The sequence below is a fragment of the Megalobrama amblycephala genome, linkage group LG10 (genome assembly GCF_018812025.1).
Source record: "Megalobrama amblycephala isolate DHTTF-2021 linkage group LG10, ASM1881202v1, whole genome shotgun sequence".
Classification (NCBI taxonomy): domain Eukaryota; kingdom Metazoa; phylum Chordata; class Actinopteri; order Cypriniformes; family Xenocyprididae; genus Megalobrama; species Megalobrama amblycephala.
The window spans coordinates 14828957-14843485 of record NC_063053.1 but is presented as its reverse complement, the minus strand read 5'-3'; the positions used below and the strand labels follow the sequence as shown (position 1 = coordinate 14843485).

General features: G+C 35.8%; 1 protein-coding gene across 8 annotated transcripts in view; it reads right to left on the bottom strand.

Annotated features, from left to right (window-relative positions):
* The window catches only part of khdrbs2 (KH domain containing, RNA binding, signal transduction associated 2), a 78994-nt gene that overhangs the window by 15076 nt on the left and 49389 nt on the right, over positions 1–14529 (bottom strand). For 7 of the 8 annotated variants that reach the window (XM_048204782.1, XM_048204781.1, XM_048204783.1 and 4 more), the window contains exons 5-8: positions 13597–13724; positions 11336–11534; positions 1333–1415; positions 1163–1221 (exon numbers count right to left, since the gene is read on the bottom strand). In XM_048204782.1, the coding sequence (XP_048060739.1) occupies positions 1163–1221; positions 1333–1415; positions 11336–11534; positions 13597–13724 (469 nt within the window). Of the gene's footprint in view, positions 1–446; positions 1086–1162; positions 1222–1332; positions 1416–11335; positions 11535–13596; positions 13725–14529 lie in introns of those variants that run through there. The other variant, XM_048204789.1, reaches the window with a different exon arrangement.

The window sequence follows — 14529 nt, the reverse complement described above, 5'->3', positions numbered from 1 at the left end:
TAGTCACATCACGAGAAGTCACATTTTTATACAGTCACATTGTGAGAAAGTCACTATTGTGAGAAATGAAATTACATCGCAAGAATTAGCCTTAAATAAAGTCACATTCTGAGATATAAAGTCACATTGTGACAAATAAAGTCACATTTTGCGATATAAAGTCAAAATTGCAATATTGCTAGAAATATTCACAATTGTGATAAAGACATCATGAGACATCATATTGCAAATTATAAAATATACTGTGAGATATAATAAAAGGTTGCAACTGAGAAACAAAGTCACAACTGGGAGAAATGAAGGTGCAACTGTGAGACTTAACACATTGTGCAATATGAAGCCACAAATGCAAGACGTAAAGTCGCTATTGTGAAATAAAGTCACAAGTTACCTTTTTTTTTTTTTTACTCTGAGGTGGAAATCCATATGATCCTAACTGCCTAACAAGCAAAACCTTTTGTAACACACACACACACACAAAAATCTTGGTTTCTAATCAAAAGGTGGCAAAATATCAAATCGTTCCTTTTAACACAGACACTCTACTGCACAATTTGACACAATGCAAAATGGATGAGCAGGCACATATACAACGGGAAACTGGCATCAGTGGAGCACAACAGTCCATGCCAAGAACAGAGGGAATCCTGCATCAAATATAATCCAGAGAGGGCACATATTCAAAAGGCAAAGTATAGGCTGAAAGGCCATTCTGTCTCTCTTGGTGGGCCTCAGCAATGCCTCCAGCTCTCTACTGGCTCTGGTCCATGATTTCAAGTGCATCTTAAAACCCAGCCCTGAAGCAGGCTAGTAAGGTAAAATGGCAGCTGCTGTGCCCTGGGCCTCTGTGATTTAACAACTGGCAAATGCCGCTAGGTGTTTTTCCTTACCTTTAGCTCTGAAACATTTAACAGCAATATGGAAAATGAATGAGGCAAAGAGGTTTCTCACTGGTGTGGGCAATGTGCCATGACTGAGTTTCAGCCCGCCTGCTACGCGAACTACTGTTATGCATAGAGGATGTTTCTCTTTGTGGTGCACTATTCAAAATGGTTCACCTAAAATCCTAATAGTTTCCTAGTGTGCTAAAAGAAAAAAAAAAAAGTCTGAAATGAAAGTCATGTTGCTTTAAGCAGAACTGTAGATCAGATAAATTCCTTACCATAATTGTTATAGGTTTCATCATTATTGCCATGTCCATATTCATAATACTCTGAGACGCTGTAAGAGGAAAAGTATTTGTTATGAGACATTTTGACAGATTCTTAGAATGAAAATACACATTAATTAGCTCATGTTGTGACAAAATGTCTTTCAGAATTAAATGTGCACCTTTTCGACTGGTTGCTGTAGTTGTCATCATAGCCCTCATAACTCTGGTCATCATATTCCCCGTCATAACCATCATCATATCCCTGAAATCACAGAAACACAAAAGAATAATCACAGAGGGAGACGTAAGAGGACTGAATCCGTCTCAAAGCAGTACTCTAATTGTTTAGGGTTGAAAAATCAATGTTTAATTACACTGCAATAGGATTTCTCTAATAAATATACTCCCAGAGTGGTGGACTGGCACAGCTGAATCATGTCCAACAGAAAATATTGATCAGTAAGCGACAATTAGTCTCATTTGCCACGTCTGAAGACAAGTGGATAATGCCTAGGTCGATTTAGTATTACAGACAAAAGAAACAATAAACAGATTAAAAATTTATACTGAGATGTTCGAGATCCTACATGACTGGTGTCATCCATACACTTATTATTACTACTATTTTTTAAAAAACAGTAATATTGTGAAATATTATTACAATTTAAAATAACTGTGTACTATTTAAATATATTTGACAAAGTAATTTATTCCTTTGATGCAAAGCTGAATTTTCAGCATCGTTACTCCAGTCTTCAGTGTCACATGATCCTCCAGAAATCATTCTATATGCTGATTTGCTGCTCAATAAACATTTATGATTATTTTCAATGTTGAAAACAGTTGTGTACTTTTTTTTTCAGGATTCCTTGATGAATAGAAAGTTCAAAAGAACAGCATTTATCTGAAATACAAAGCTTCTGTAGCATTATACACTACCGTTCAAAAGTTTGGGGTCAGTAAGAATTTTAATTTTTATTTTTTTGAAAAGAAATTAAAGAAATGAATACTTTTATTCAGCAAGGATGCATTAAATCAATCAAAAGTGGCAGTAAAGACATTTATAATGCTACAAAAGATTAGATTTCAGATAAACACTGTTCTTTTGAACTTTCTATTCATCAAATAATCCTGAAAAAAAATATTGTACACAAATATTTTGTACAATTGTACACATTAAATGTTTCTTGAGCAGCAGATCAGCATATTAGAATGATTTCTGAAGGATCATGTGACACTGAAGACTGGAGTAATGATGCTGAAAATTCAGCTTTGCCATCACAGGAATAAATTACTTTGTGAAATATATTCAAATAGAAAACAGTTATTTTAAATTGTAATAATATTTCACAATATTACTGTTTTTACTGTATTTTTAATTAAATAAATGTAGCCTTGGTGAGCAGACGAAACTTCTTTTAAAAACATTAAAAATCTTAGTGGTTCCAAACTTTTGGACTGTACTGTATATATAAAGAAATTTACAAACATTATGACAAATACAATAGAGAAACAAATTAAATAAACTTGTTTTTCAGATACAGTAGGTTTATTTACCATGTATACATTTATTTTACATATTTTGTGCATGTGATCGCGCGCAAGAGAGCGTGATTCCGCTTATCCCACCCTTCGCTAACTGCAAGTTAATCGATAACAAATTGTGATTGGATGGTAATTTTGTTCTATGACTAATTTGATTGGACAAAACATGCATTTTTTTCTTAATAAGTCTGGACACTAAAAATAGAGCGGAAATACGGGACTGTCCCAGGACGTATGGTCACCCTACACAAAGGTGAACCTCAAAGGGAAACTATACTTCAAGAATAAGACATTATATTTTGAATAAAAAAGGAAGCCCATTTGTATGACCATTAAAATTGTGTGTGTGTGTGTGTGTGTGTGTGATTCACCTGAACACTTCAAAAGTCTGAAGACTTTTTGGTCTGTAGTAGATATACAGCATCATAAAATGAAAATTCATCTTTCCTCAAACAAAATCCCTTCATAAGGACCATGAGGTCCCTATTAGACCACAAAATGCCATCAGAAACACTATATTGCATTGATTAAAGTACCTATCTACTAGGTAAACTCCAAAGAATTTATAAATGCAAACTCATAAGTGTTACCATTTTGTTGTTCAGATCCTTTTTTATTAGGCCTAATCTGTCAAAAAAAAACCTGGGCAAGCTATTTTGACCCTGCCTATTCCCTTTACATTAAAATTCTGCACAAGAGTCTGGTTTTATGAGTATGAAGAAGGATTAGACTAAATTAAAGTCATGGATTATGCCAGGGATTATGTTGTTGAGGAGATCTAACACACAAGTTTCCTTCTATTAGTTTTTCCTCATGCTAACAGGGTCAGGGTTCTGTCCTCTCCCAATTGACCGGTTTGTTAACATTGTCTCTTGATAGAGTACTATGCATATCTTAAGCAGCAGAGTATAGAAGAGGCAGCATGTTTTACTATTTAATGGCATATTTCAGAAGATGTCAATCACACTAATACCAACAGCTCTCTAAGGAAATACATTTTAGTAGTACAGTGAGAGGAAGTGGCTGACCTACCCGTTTAATAAGGTCATTTCATCGAGAGCAGAAAGAGTAGCTTCAATTTCAACACTCATGAAAATGAAGATGTGTCCTTTTTGTCTGCTATGACATTTAATGAAAGAACAGAATAGTTCACCAAAAAATGAAAATTCTGTCATAATTTACTCACCCTCATGTCATGTTTTGATCTGTGCAATGAACTGTTTGATCCAGAAAGAAAATCAGAAAAAAAAAGATATGAGGGTGAGTGAACTATTCCTTTAAAACTACATAATACGCCAAAAAGAAGTTGACATACTACAATATGAACACATAAAAAAAACACATTTAAACCTCTACATGACACTGCAGTGCAGATATTAAAACTATTTTGGATCTTACAGTATGCAGAGGCCTTGTACTATGCAAACATTGTGTGACCAGGATATTAGTATAATAACAAAGTGCTGTTTAAAAGGTCCTTGTGCCTGACCTTTCTGACTTTACCATGCACTTACAAGCCACTGCGCATAATCCGAGCAAGCTCTAGTTAATGGTGCTTGATCGTTACATTTCAACACTCATTTGAAAGAGCAATTAACTCTGGTCCTATTGAGCAAGCTAACAGGAAATAAATCAAGTGGTAGAGAGCACTGCAAGAGTAATTAATACAGCAGACAGCCAAAGGTCTTCAATACTCAGCTTCATTATCAATTGACAACCACCAACACCTCTTGACAGTGACTGATCTCTGTGTGGGACGGCAACTGAATATGATTCCTCACTGGAGAGCAGCAAAAGGAAATGAATGGTTGAAAATGATTTTTGGCTGTGGCTCCGTCTGCTTATTGAATGAAGTCTCTTTGTCTACCCTTTATTTCTCAACCAATTTTTCTGGCCTAATATTTTCAGTTTGAAGTATGAGCAAACATGGGCTTTAGGCCAATCTGCAGTCTGAAATATACTGGCATCCAACAGGCCATATATCTATTTAATGGTCCGTTCTGATTGTTGCAAACGGTGACACATAATTCTTTCATAACATAATCAAAATGGGATTTCATTGCACATCAATTTTATATAAAAGGGAAACTGCATTTCATATCATGATGTTTAGTGACTAATAGGTTTAATGATGAATTAGGTGTGTTCGGTTGACTACAGTTTATAGGAATAAGGAGAATGAAAACAGAAAGACAAGTTTCCTTCTATTAGTTATTCCTCATGCTAATAGGGTCAGGGTTCTGTCCTCTTCCACTAATTGACTAGTTTGTTAACATTACCTCTTGATAAAGTGCTATGCATATCTTAAGCAGCATGTTTTACTATTTAAAACTCCATGGACCCTTATACGGGTCCCAAAATACTTCATAATTCATGTTATAATGTTTACACATCCATTTAAAAGGCTTCCCTGTATGGTATCACCCCATATTTGGTATAATTTAAAAGCTTAGTATCTAAACTTTACAGAGAATACCATAAATAAGAATGTTTTTATGATACATAAAGCAGTAAAATTGAGCTTACATATGCATTGCTCCCAGACACGAATTTTCGCGTGATGATTGCGAAGAAAATTTTCTATGATTTTTTTTTTATTTTTCTTTTTACATTTTTCACAAAACAGTCAAGTCATATATCACAAGAAAGCTCATGTAGTTTGTTTCATTGTGTGACAATCATAGATCGAATGATCGTCCAAAGAATCGAGCAGTGAAATATGATAAAAAGACAGCGTCACATTTGAACTCCGATGACTGCTTCAACCAGTCACAAACAGCTACAAATAGACATTATATACTATAATATTTATCATTGTCATGTAATTTCAATGGGTTTTCTGTAAAATGACACTAGTATATTGCATTTATACCACTGTATATGGGTATGTTAAGACTTTAGATTTGGGTAGGCAGAAATTACATAAAGTAATATTCTTCCCTTCAAGTGCATTTGAATAACTCTTGCATACAACATTCATACAATATTCACCTCAAGCCATCCTAGGTGTATATTACTTTCTTCTTTCAGAAGAATACAATCGGAATTATATTAATAATTACCCTGATGCTCCTAAGCTTTATAATGGCAGTGCACAGAAACCACCTGTTTGAAATTCAAAAAAGTGCATCCATCCATCATAAACGTACTCCACACACAGCCCTGGAGGGTTAATACAGGCCTTCTAAAGTGAAGCGATGCGTTTGTGTAAGAAAAATATCTATATTTAACACGTTATAATGTAAAATAACCAGCTTCCGCCAGACCGAAATTGTAACGCCTCTCGCAGTCCAAAATGCTATGCTACGTCCTACCCTTACGCATCAGTTACGCTTTTTTCGTAAGTTGAATACGTAAGGCGGTAAAATGTATTAATATAACTCAGATTATATTAGTCTGAAAGAAGAAAGTCATATACACCTAGGGTGGCTTGTGTTTGTATTCATAGCATTAAGGTAAACATTCACTAGTCAACTGCTCGGCCAACCTTTAGGTAATAAATGACCACAATTAGGTAGTATAATAAATACATTTGGATCATGAGTATCATTGGAAGAAATTATTTGTAAAATAACTATATTAACAAGTGCAGTTTTAAATTTAATAGATTTGTTGACGATCTGATTACATTTTTTTTTTTATAAAAAGCTGCTCTCTGAGTTTTCCCATACATTTCCATGCAAATATGTCAATTACCATGTGTTGTTTCATATGTGGAGAAATCATCACATATTCAGGAGCACAAGATTTCAAGAGAACAGATTTCACAGAAACAGATTTCTTTGCTTTAGGCAAACAATACACCAAATAATCGAATCAAGCAAAATATTGTCTGTGGCCAGGAATCAGGTTTTAATTTATTTAAAATAATTCAAATATCTTACTACTTACCACCTGGAAATGCAAATAATTGATATGTTTATTCATATATAATAACAGCTCACTGAATTAAGACACTTTCCACCAACTCAAGAACAACTACATGAATATTTATAGAGCTAAAATAACAATTTAGAGAATCCTGAAAGCACAGGATTTGCCTGAAAGCACAATCGTTTGCAAGTACTAAGAAGGTGGCAGCAGAAATGTATGGAGGCAGCTCTGTAATAAACTAGGACTGTTTATTGCCAAAGATCTCACAGTAGAAATATAGGAGCACTTATTACTTGTTATATAAATTTTTACAATCACCCAAATAAAAGAACTAATTCAGTAAGATGATGACAGACAAGTAGGCTATAACTTCTAACCTTCAGAAGCCGCAATTCGTGTAACAGAGTAATCTGCTGTGCATTTGCGAATCATGTTACAATAATTTTTAATAGGAGTTATTTATGCATGACAAGGAGCTCCGATTCAGTAATCACTGACCAGTAAATATACTGTTGCTCACAGAAAGCATAAGGATATTTGCATGCACTGTACAAAACAACTTAACCGCCACTGCAAACCATATAGCTCATGATATTTTCACAGCAAAAGCACAAGTGCTACATTTTCCTATTTTTTATGCAGCTCTCAGACCTGAAATAATATGCAGAGCCTCTAGGCATTTCACATGCTTCTCTTCAGCAGGAAATTATTAAACTTCTTCTCGAGGTGTATGTCGTACATCTGTTTTATTAAACGAGGGAGTTCTGCATGAAGAATTCCATTTCAATAATTAGTTCACCTCAAAAATGTCAAGTCAGCGGTGTAAGCGAGCCCATTGTTAAAAAACAATTACAGCCGTGGTGAGAACCTTGTGAGAACCGTGCGAGTGAAGCCTTTTCGCAACATTCTATTCTGCGTGTTGAATCGGCTCTTGCCATGTGAAGTGGTGTGTGATTGCGTGTCTAAGAGGTTTACTGTGATATCCGAGACACTCAAAGGCTTCTTTCACAGTCATTGACCCTTTTCATTTATTTATCCACACTGAGCTGGTTGTGACCTTAGAATGAATTCTGTATGCTTTTTAATTGGGTTTTTGAACAGTTCGTACGTTAAAACAGTGTCTTATAGATGGAAAATGGCCGTCATGTCATTCCAAAGACTTTTGTTCATTCTCAAAACAGAAATGAAGATATTCATATATAATGTATATGCACACACACATAAATTAAACACTTTTTTTGCACACAGTACAAAGACCATATCAAATATGGTAAACGGATGGTGAAATTGCTAACATTTTGGTGGAATGGACTTTCAATGGTGGGACAGAAATCAGATTGCATTAAAAGTATCCTCCTTTGTCTTTCAAAGATGGACCTAAGTCTTATAGGTTTGGAAGAACTCAAGGGTTGTGAATAAATACAATTTTCATTTTTGGAACTATCCCTTTTAAACTATCCCTTTAAATTCGGAGTAGTTTGCACACATCCAAAATTGGGAACATGCTCGTTCAGAAAAAGTCAAAATCAAAGAAAAAAAAAAATCATCACCCTGGTTTATCTGCTCTGATGAAACGTGCATAACTTGCAATGTTTCGACTAAAAAAGGTCTTTGTCAGGCAATAAGAACAACATTAGGGGATTTTAAATTTAAATAGTAAACGCTCACACCCAATAAAAGACAAGGGCAATCAGCGAACAAGCCAAACTACCCCTTTAAACACTAATGTTTTCCAACAGAATTTAAAAAATAATTATTGTTCTCAAACATATTTCCCCATCTGCCATTGATGAAGATAAGCATATAGCTCCGCCCCAATCTAACACCATTGGTTGAGACCCTGTTGCTATGCTTGGCTGGTCGGGATAATCAAACAAACAAAATGTTTGATAGCACCACTGATCCTCAGTGTTTACACTTTGCAGCATACGCAACCTACAAATGACTTATAGCTAGTCTGCATATTAAGATGGGATGGGAGAAAGTATTTTAACATCAAACAACGTACAAACAACGGCCAACAGATAAGAAAAACTGGATAATTGCAAATCAACAAGCAGCTTTGAACATTATTTTAAAATGTTAGAGCACAGATATCTATCTATGTTTCTGCTAAGCCACATTCAGAGGTTTGTTTATTTTGTGGGAAGAAAAGGGGTGTCAGCTCATAGAGGAGTGTCGAACTGGTTTGTAGAAGAGCGAAAAGCCCTCTGAGAAAGCACTTGTGATCTTTGAGTAAAGCTGTTGTGCTGAGAGGGGAGGAGGCGGCAGTCTGGCACGGCTCAGCTGATATACATAAGAGCTGTGATTAACTGGATTCAAATGCTCACCAACAAAAAGAACAGAACATTGCCACATAACAGTGGATATTCATGTGTCTTTTATTTTATACATTTTAAACCTGGATGACAGTTAAGTTTTTGTAATGAATGCAGAGAGCAACAAATGCATCAAAAACTGCCTGACCCTTTCTATTGAATAGTCTAAGCCCTGTCTGTGAAACCAGGCCTCTATTTCATTAAAGAATATAACTGGCATTGCATATTATTTTAAGGGTTTGGATAACACAGATTGCACAGATTTAGACATTATTCATTAATGCAGTTTTTTTTAATCAAACAAAAAATCCTCTCCAAGTTTACCAAGCTTATATATTAATAATTATTGTAATATATGAATAATGTTATATTTATTTATTTAATATTTAAAAAAAATAAAATAAAATACATCAGAAAATATTTATAAACCAACTTTCCTACAATCCTTCAATACTTCAATGGCATTCAAAACAAAAAAAACTCAACTTCATATTGAAAACAGGTTTGGTCTTTGTAAATTTAGCTTAATGTAGAAGAATTTTCATTATTATGATTATGCAATCGACAGTGTTTTCATTATCTAGTATATCAGCACCAAACTTCCCATGATTGTTTGATATTACTGTAATATAACTTTGCTGTTATGTTAATCGTGCACATGTAATGTGATTCAGAAAGATATTCTAAAATGATACTTATCAATGAAATGTGAATAGGTAATGCAAGATACAATTTTCAGATTCAAATCTCTCTCGCTCTATGTGTATTATGTATATAAAATTATAGAAGACATTAAGATATACACACTCGTATAAACATATTTCCACAACTTGGAACTCCCAAATTTTCTAGGGAAAAATCCCTGAGGTTGAAGAAGGGCAAGGTTAGATTTTGAAAGGTGTTCCTTGTGAACTAGGAACTCATTTCTTAGTCCACTTTCCTCTACCTGTCTACCCAAGACCCAATTACTCACAGAAATATGTCCACGTTTTCCATGTCTCCCGTAATACAGAGGCTCTCCAGCAGAACTCAATTCACGTTGGTAATGAGTCTGTACTCTAACATTTCCCCATGCAGACAGACCAATCTGCCACAGCACTGCACATATAGGACTTTTGCATTAGGCAAAACCTCAGAGGGAATCGAATCCATGAGATATTGCTTTTTTCATTAGGTTGGAGTTTGACGTTCACTTGGCTGAGAATTTTCAAAAATAACCTTGTGCACACCTGGGTGCAAAAAGTCTGCAATGTGGAGGTGTTGTTCTACAAATGGGGAAAATTATCCACTATTATTTAATAATAATGATAATAATAATAATCTAGAATCTATAATAGTCTATAATACTGATAACCAGGGCTTAAAATTAACTTTTTTGCTCACCAGCCACTGTGGCTGGTGGTTATCCAAAGTTACTAGCCACTCAGCATTTTCACTGGCCACACATTTGACATTGATACCATGGGGGAAAACTGCCACATAGATATTTTTAATATTATCTCATAATTTGGCAGCAGATATATTAGGCTGCTGTCACTTTAAGACCTGACACACAGATTAATTAGACTGTTAGTACTGAGAGGCGGCTTTATGTCCGCGCACTTTAGGTGTGAGCACAAAATCACAAAAATTGCCCAATACACGCAATCCCACGCCAAAATTCAAGCCGTGTAACAGCAACAATATTCAGCAGGAGCAAATGAAACGAGTGAGTGAAGGGAGGCAGGTTTGTGTGTCAACTCGCTGGCAGAGAGATGAGAGAACGAGAAAGAGCAGCTGGTATCGTGTATCTATTCTGTGGAAATTGGAAGCGTTTCAGATATATTTCAATTTTGATATGTATCGATTTGACAAAAATGTATATATTATATATAAATTTCAACCCACCAAGGTGGCTAGTAGGAGTGACTGCATTACACTGCTGAAATCCACTTGCATTTGGCAGGTGTTAATGTCAAGCCCTGCTGATAATGATAGTCAGATACTGACCGTGATCGCCAAACTCATCACCACACTCAGATAATAGTTAATGTAGTGAGCAAATGTTTTTCTTTTTGCACCATATGGATTTTCTTTACAGTATGTCAACATTGTGGACTAACATGTGGACTAGCTTTCAATCTGTCAGAATGGGTTCTGTCTCCACTGATTTATTCAGCCTTTGGTAAATAGAAAGGCCATTCCTGTGAGTTTTTGTCCATTTGGATTTGATTTAAGGATTCATAAACCTTTCTTCTGTCAAGCCTTTTATTTTGTGAGTGTGTATATGTGTTTGTGTGGGTGTGTAAGCAAGACTTTCAGGACACCAATTCAACTCCGGTCATACAGTATAACATCAGCAAATGTTTACCAAGTTCTTGGTGTAGAAAATGCACCACATTTAACTAAAACACATAAACACTCCCAAAAAAATCATTGTCATTAAAAACACTGAATCTTCACTTACATAGTCATCATATGATTTGTGTGTGGCCTGCAGTAGCGAGGCTCTGTATCCAGGGGTCCCTGTAGTTCCTCTGGTCCGGGTTGCAGAGACTCCTCTGGCTAGTGTGGGTGTGGGGACGGAGGTGCGAGTGCCCACAGTTCCTCTGGGTGCTGCTGCTCCTCGTCCAGGAGGAGCGGGTGGAGCTGCCCCTCCTCGACCACTAAAAACATAAGTAAATGGAACAATATGATTTTTAGCACAAATTTTCACTTTTTTTTTAACTGCTTATTTTATTTTTATGAAAATAACAATATGTATTTGTAGTGTTATATATATATATATATATATATATATATATATATATATTACGCATTTATATATTTAAATAAATAATAAAATACAACAAACAATGTCAAGAATTAAATGCCAACTAAGAATTTAAAACTCAACTTCATATTCACTTGCATTTTTAAAAGCTTTGCCAGCCACAGCAAGAATTTTTGATCATTTTCACAAAAAATTCATGGCCTCCGAATATTTGTTGAATGACTATCTGAACATGCGAAATGTCAAAAGAAAGAACAGAGCCTTTGCTTTTAAACAAACAAACAAAAAAAATGTTTTATTCTAACATTCTTTTTTATCATCATTGGAATGTGGGTAAAAAAAAAACAAGATTTTGAACAAAAAGCTGAGAAAAATCAAATTTTTGTCAAAGACTACATTGTGAATAAGCAATGCTTTTATCGCTTGTGTCTGCATTTTGCCTGTGTTTTGATTCCGGAGATTCTTTCAGAAGATGAGTAATAGCTCCCCTACCATATAACAGTAAAAACACGGAAAGCCACAAAATTCTGTCAGTAGCGTTGTTTCATAAATTACAGAAAATTCCATCAATGGTGGAGAAAGAGTTAATGTGAAACAATTTTATTTCTTCTGAATATGTAATTTACAGTGCAGCCACTATCTAGGCACTTCAGTAAAAGTGTTAATTTGACTGTAGTCTATCACCAAATTTACCCATAATTGTTTGACATTACTGTAATATAACTGTTCTGCAGAACCACATGCAGTGACAGCACTATGCAAAATTAGTGCAGCACAACTCCAGTGTTTACAGATGAAAAATTAGCATTTTGTGTGAAGTCATTTGCTGCAGTGCTATAATAGTGGGCTGCTGTTAGCTAGTGTTTTCATCACAGACAGCCTATTAAAGCCCTGTGAACCATGAGTTTTCAAAGCTATTGCAATATTCACTGCCTCAGCTCTTTTCTTTCACAGAATTGCTCTGGTTATACACTATAACAGTGGCAGTGAAGCATGGCATCAAAAACTGACCTGTAGAACACATTGTTTCATTCAATACGATGAGAGACAGCTTTATTTTGATCTATGGTTTTGCTCCCTTGTGCTGCTACTGTTTTTTTTTTTAGGATGAATCAAGGGGTAAAGTCTGTTTCTGGAGTAATATTCGACCTGATTAGAGCTGCAACATGGCAGATGGAGTTGGCAACACGGGTGAACGGCAGATGTTTCAGTCTGTCCAGATCCACATTTTGCCTATCCAAATCCAAAGATCCTACAGAGACTAATGGCCTCATCAGTGTTGTTTTTGCCATGCTGATTTGTGGTAATGACTTCTCAGGGCACCACAAGGAGCACATCAAGGGGAAGAGGCACTTTATAGCTGGCTTTATCCGTCAGGAACGGTAAACAGAAATATCATATTTTGAATCTATTATTACTACCTGAGGTAATGCAAGCTGTCGTTGTTGTGGGAGAATCCTAGAGGGATCTTCAATGGCTCCAGCAAGCCAGAACAAGGGCGGTGTGGAATTTATGAAATAAACATTAAAGACGGTGTAAATAATGTATGATGGTATATATAAGTTATGCTTTTGATGAGAACAATTAAAGCTTCACCTGCTAACCTGATTAATAACACTGAGCCTCAGGGCACTTTCATGATCCAACAGAGCGCAGATGTTCGGGAGTGAAAATTGAGAGTTGTTAACAGTCAGAGCTAAAGCGTTAGAGTAAACTGGATGGCTTAGGTTTCTTTAGAAACACGGATTGAGAATTTTTTTTTCTTAATATTTTATTATGTGATATTGTATTGTATTAATTACATGAGATCAGATTTCTCTATCTTTAAGAAATCTTAAAAATTTCTTGTTCCTTGGAACGACATGAAGATGAATAAATTATGTCATATCTGGATGTGCTATTCCCTTAAGGTTTCCATGATTCTTCAGAGGAGTGGAGAGGTGAAGTGACTGTACCGGGTGGAGGCTGTGGAGGTCAGACGTAAGCCACGTCCTCGTGCGGTTCTTCCTCGGCTCGGGTCATCTGAACCATTTAAATAGGAGAGCTCACGAAGCTGCTCCTGCCTGATCTCATCATTGTAATCCTGTGGGAGAAAAAAAAACAAACCTGCCATAAAAATACATTTATATACCAAGGTAAAGGTGTTGTATGTGCATCTCATCTGACATGCTTCACTTCAACCACTGCAAAAAGAAATGATCCAGTTGGATGCACATCTTGCAGACACCAGCAACCGAGCTTTAAATGCATTGCCAGACAACCAGAACGTTGGCAGGGAACGTTAAATATACTGCCAGAAAGTTTTGCTGACTTCAAACAAAAAATAAGGATAAAAAATGAAACATATTTTTGCTTGTTTTTCAGATGTGGAGGACAAGAAACATTTTGCATACATACTGACAAAACAACACCATATGACAAGCACTCCAACACACACTGAAAATATGGTGTAGAATGAGGTACCGTGATGCACACATATCTTTCATTTAGAGTAAGAGGAATGGTAGAAGCAGGAGAAAAATAGAGCACTGGCTTATTAACTTTGTTTGACATCAGCTATCAGTGCATTGTTGTGAAAGAATAATTCCACTTTCTGCATTTATAAAGTCCCTCTCTCATTTGATTGAACATGACAGGGCCCTGAATCACAAGGACGATTACAGAGTGGATAGCGCTTATTTTATTATCATGTCGCTGCCACAGGCAGATAAACAGAGCCTCATTTCCACCAGCCACTTATTTCCCTTCCTGTTTGGCACAACAGCTGTGTACAGGCAAATATCAGACATGGCAGCTAAAGGAGAGTGGCCTTTCCATGGAGATATGCTCAACAATCAATAAAGACTGCATTAGAGCTGCGTCTGTGTCCACTAAATGGGCATTGTTAT